The 5,135-nt window shown below is 35.7% G+C and overlaps 1 protein-coding gene across 1 annotated transcript; it reads left to right on the forward strand.

Annotated features, from left to right (window-relative positions):
* The first annotated feature begins 3,873 nt into the window (after nt 1-3,873).
* LOC104120064 (dirigent protein 22-like) lies at nt 3,874-4,770 on the forward strand. Its single transcript, XM_009631746.4, has one exon. It carries the CDS (start codon nt 3,932-3,934, stop codon nt 4,511-4,513), a length of 582 nt encoding a protein of 193 aa, XP_009630041.1. The 5' UTR covers nt 3,874-3,931; the 3' UTR covers nt 4,514-4,770.
* The last annotated feature ends 365 nt before the right edge of the window (nt 4,771-5,135 follow it).

Raw genomic sequence — 5,135 nt, forward strand, 5'->3', positions numbered from 1 at the left:
GTCCTCTTCGATTCTCAACCGAACAATGAGATCTTCAAGGGACATTTCCTTTCGTTTGTGTTTCAAATAATTTTTGAAGTCCTTCCACAACGGAGGCAACTTCTCAATCATTGCTGCTACTTGGAATGCTTCATTGATGACAAGACCTTCAGCAAGTAGATCATGAATAATCACTTGCAATTCCTGAACTTGGGTAATAACAGACTTGCTATCTACCATTTTGTAGTCCAAAAATTTTGCGGCAACGAATTTCTTCATCCCGGCATCTTCAGTTTTATATTTCTTTTCAAGCGCATTCCACAATTCTTTTGACGTCTCCACGCCACTGTATACATTATACAGATTATCATCCAGTCCGCTAAGAATATAATTCTTGCATAAAAAATCAGAATGCTTCCACGCTTCAATCACGATAAAGCGTTCATTCTCTGGAGTTTTATCTGGCAGATCAGGAACATCTTCCTTGATGAACTTCTGTAGACATAACGTAGTTAAGTAGAAGAACATCTTCTGCTGCCAGCGCTTGAAATCAATCCCGAAAAATTTTTCGGGTTTTTCTGCCGGTGCCAACGCCGGTGTTCGGCTTGTCGATGCGTTGGCAGTCACCGTCGGAACAGCTTGGTTTTCGCTTTCAGTCGTCATTTTTTCTGTAAAAGAATGACACAAACAAACGTTTAATAAACGTTTTCAAACTAGAGTAAAAATCACGTAGATTTTAATCTTCAACAAAACGCCACGAAGGCTTTACTCTCCAAAACGGGAGTACACAAAACCACAAAGGTTTTAGTTTGTAGAATAATAAGAATAACACAAATACAGAAATAAATATTAAATTTCTTAAGATTGTTAGTCCCGCCAATATTGCTGTATTTGTAAATAATAATTCTATAAAATATAAGTTATCGTAATGAAACAGTAATTAATTCGAGCCCACTGAATTCACAGTGTTTCCTTAAAAAATTTAATCCCCTTCTAGTACACCCAAGGTTATGGATTATTTCCTCCCAGGATAGAACGAATCACACACTGGTGTAGCGGTACTTCAAACCCCAGTGTTTCAGCAAACATAAAGTTCGATAGCAAATCACACTTACAGTTGCTTTGTTTGAAGTTAAAACAATGCAGAACAAAAGAGTAGAAACTCAGAAAATCGTATGGAAATGCTGAGAGGAAGGAGTGCAATGTATAGCCAAAGTTGAGCGTTTTCAATTTTTGTATTGTGTGTCTTTCTTCAACAGCTGCTGCACATATTTATAGCAGTCAGCTTTGAAAATGAACGACCCTCCACCCTCCATGGTGGAGCATGCACTAGCTTGTTTGTGGAGCAAGCACTTGGCCATGGTGGGAAGGACATTAGGCGGCTGCTATTGCAACTGGTGGTCAATACACGAATTGGAACATATCCGTTACAAATGCGGATAATCTTACGTTAATATTTACTATTAACAAATAAATTTGGTCCAAAACATTAATCAATTAATCGATCATTTAACGTGGGAAGAGCATTAGGCGGCTGCTATTGCAGCTGGTGGTCAATACACGGATTAGAACATATCCGTTATAAATGCGGATAATCTTACGTTAATATTTACTATTAACAAATAAATTTGGTCCAAAAAATTAATCAATCAATCCGAAGCCGAAGCCGAAGCCGAAGCCGAAGCCGAGCGAGCGACGACGACGACGGCGCGAGGCTTGCTTTCTTCTTAACTCTTTAAGAGCTACAAGAAGAGCAATTATATATATACCCACCAAAAAAATTTTCCTCTTCCAATATGGGACAATGTCTCATTGTCAAGAGGGGAAAACTTAAAATTTTACTTAAAATTTTATTTTTCCCTCCATTTTTCATTCACCCTCATTTTAAGACTATTTCATCTTAAATAACAAAAAAACTCAACAATAGTCGCATTATCACTCTAGGCATTTTCATTCATATGCTATGCACTAGTCGTACTTGTAACTTATCCGTAGAGTTAATTGTTGATAAGTCTTGTGTGTTTTATTACAGTACTGCCATAAGATCCTAGTAATAAATTTGTGGTACGTACTATGGACCATCAAACCTAAGTGGACCTTGTCAACGCTAAAAATGGGAGGGGTGAACTACTTTTCTTTTCGACTTTCTTTGATCTTACGATTCCAAAAAATCCTTGACTCGAATGAACGAAACTGCCCAAGAAAACCGACACCATACGTTAAACCACTACTTACTTGATAAATAAAACAACAACAACAATAATAATTCAGTATAATTTTACTAGTGAGGTTTGGGAGGATAATGTGTACGCAGACCTTACCCATACCCTAGGATTGAGAGGCTGTTTTCGATAGACCCTCGGCTCCCTCCCTCCAAGAACTCCCAACCTTGCTCTTGGGATAACTCGAACTCACAAGCTCTTAATTGGAAGCGAAGAGTGTTAAATAAAAGAATACGTTATATTGACGAACTAGCTAGGGCCTAGGGCGCTACTCTTCCTAACCCCACAATAGTCGCCACCCTCTCCAACCCAACGCCCCACATGCCCTCAGCTTTAAAATATCCGTAAATGGTCATAATTGTCCTTGTACTTTTCGCTCAAGACCATATTTGTCTTCCGTTAAAATTTTGGCTGTTTTATTCCCCTACCTTTGCAAAAGCGAGGTACATTTGCCCTTATTTCAAAATTCAGTTACTAAAGTTCCAATTTTTTAACAGTAAGGGGCAAAAGTGCTCTCTTCGCATAGTTTAGCCCCTTCAATTTTCTTTGGAAAAAGAATAACTAATGCAAAGCTCTAACCATGGTTAGAATAATTAATTCCTTCCACATTTTTTCTTCTAAATAATTTTGCAATCCCAGAATTCCAGCTTCACATTATCCCTTTCCTACATATATTAAAAAATATATTTTTCTTTCCTGTAGTAATTTAGAACAATAATTTGACTTGCATATTACTACTATAAATTAGTAATAGTGCAAGAAAATATTGAAATAATTGTTGAAAAGTTTGTTCAATTCAGATTTGGAAAATGGAAAACTGATTTGGGGTAATTAAAAAGTTGTGATGAAATCGTTTAGATATAGACAGACTTAGTTGGTGGCAAACTCCAATCATATCATACTTCTCTTCAAATTTTTTTCCTTCCTAAAAGCAATAGTTATTTTACAAACGTTTTTGGAACTTAATGGAGTAAATTCATTATTGGAAGCGAAATTAATTTATTTTGAGCTTAATAACTTATAATTATTTTGCTCTAAAATCCGTCTGAGTTTGTTTAAAGTAAGGTCAAGCACATTGAATGAGATTAACAAATTATGTACTAAAAAAAATCAATAAACTGTCGTCGTTTTTCAATTTAATATATTATGAAAAAGATAATGCAATTTAGAATTGTGAAATTGTAAAAAGATTGGGAGCAAAAATATGGAAGGAATTATTTATTTTAATTTCTAATCATCGTTAAAACTTTGCTATAATCAATTAAATCTTAGCCATTAATTTTAAATTATGGTATCTGTCTCCAATCCAATTAAGAATTTAGGGTAACGGAGACAATGGAAAATAGGAAGGAGTTGGATCCCACAATTACCCAGTACTCCCCATTTCAATTTAGATGACATACTTTCATTATTAGTCCGTTTAAAAAATAATGACATATTTCTACAATTAGAAACAATTCAACTTTAAACTTTTTATTTTACTCATCTTACTCTTAATAAAAAACTTTTATAATCCTACAAATGTCATGAATTATAAAACTTTCACCTGTTTAAGACTATCAGTTTCAAAATTGTCTACACTATCATGTTAGGCCACTATAATTCAATGGTTTAAAAAAGTTATACACGGTTAATGTACAGTGCGCAAAACCCATTACTATATATAGTACCTCCAAGCTAAGAATACCACATAATAATAAGCTCTAATTGGGAACTTGCAGAGAACAACCATGGCCAAGTCCTGCAATTTTCAAAAGCTCTCTATCACCATACTCCTCCTCCTCCTCCTTTCAATCCTTACCCATGGAAACTCCCAAGAATTTTCAAGAAAATTATCCAAGAAATCAATGGGTATGAAGAGAGAAAAACTTAGCCACCTTCACTTCTATTTCCATGACATAGTCAGTGGTAAAAACCCCACCGCCGTGAAAATAGCCGAAGCCGCCATGACCAACCGATCGCCCACCGGATTCGGCCTTATGGCGATGATCGATGACCCTTTAACCGTAGGACCAGAACCAAACTCCAAACTTGTTGGAAGAGCACAAGGGATTTATGCACAAGCTTCACTAAATGATGTTGGTTTGTTGATGGTTCTTAACTTTGCTTTTGTTGAAGGAAAGTATAATGGGAGTACTTTAAGTATTTTGGGCCGGAACTCGGTGATGTCGACCGTCCGGGAGATGCCGATCGTCGGCGGGAGTGGGCTTTTCCGGTTTGCTCGTGGCTATGCTAAGGCAAAGACTCATACTTTGGATTTCAAGACTGGTGATGCTGTTGTGGAGTACAATGTCTATGTCTTCCATTATTGAGTTACTTGATTTTTAGCTTTGTTCTTTTGTTTTTGCCTTTTTTTAGTGACTGTTGTTTTTAATTATGTTGGGTTCTTTCTCATATTAAAAAAGAGCTATTTTTGGCTTTTTCGTATTTGGCACGTAGACATAAGAGTTTTGGCATATATGATTCTTATGAAGAGGCATGCCCCACTTGAAAGTAGGGAGGTGGAGTCTCTCTCTCTACAATGTATTAACCCATTTCCTGGAATAACCTTATTATGTCTTTGATCTTCTTTTTTTTCTGCTCTTTGATTTTCAAAGTAAGAATTCATCTTCATTATGTCGTGGTATGGCAAAATCTCTCTCTCTTTCCTACTTCAGAAAGTTTGTATTGGAAAAATACAGAAATGCATGGTGCAAAAAGGTAGAGTATTACGTATTAACTAACTCAGTTTACCTTATATCCTATGTATGTATGCCTATTAAAATTGTTACATGTCATGGATTTCATTATTATTTGAATATTTCTAGTGCGGGAGACAGAGATAGATGAATGTGGAGTCTTCATGCTAAATTATTATTTAGTAACAAAAACAAATTATCCAAGATGCTTGTACAAAGTTCATATTTATGATTTAGTAATCTTTTCTGAAAAATA

The sequence above is a fragment of the Nicotiana tomentosiformis genome, chromosome 3, assembly GCF_000390325.3.
Source record: "Nicotiana tomentosiformis chromosome 3, ASM39032v3, whole genome shotgun sequence".
NCBI lineage: Eukaryota > Viridiplantae > Streptophyta > Magnoliopsida > Solanales > Solanaceae > Nicotiana > Nicotiana tomentosiformis.

Coding starts and splice junctions, on each gene's coding strand:
- LOC104120064 (XM_009631746.4), top strand. CDS start 3,932: ATGGCCAAGTCCTGCAATTTTCAAAAGCTCTCTATCACCATACTCCTC.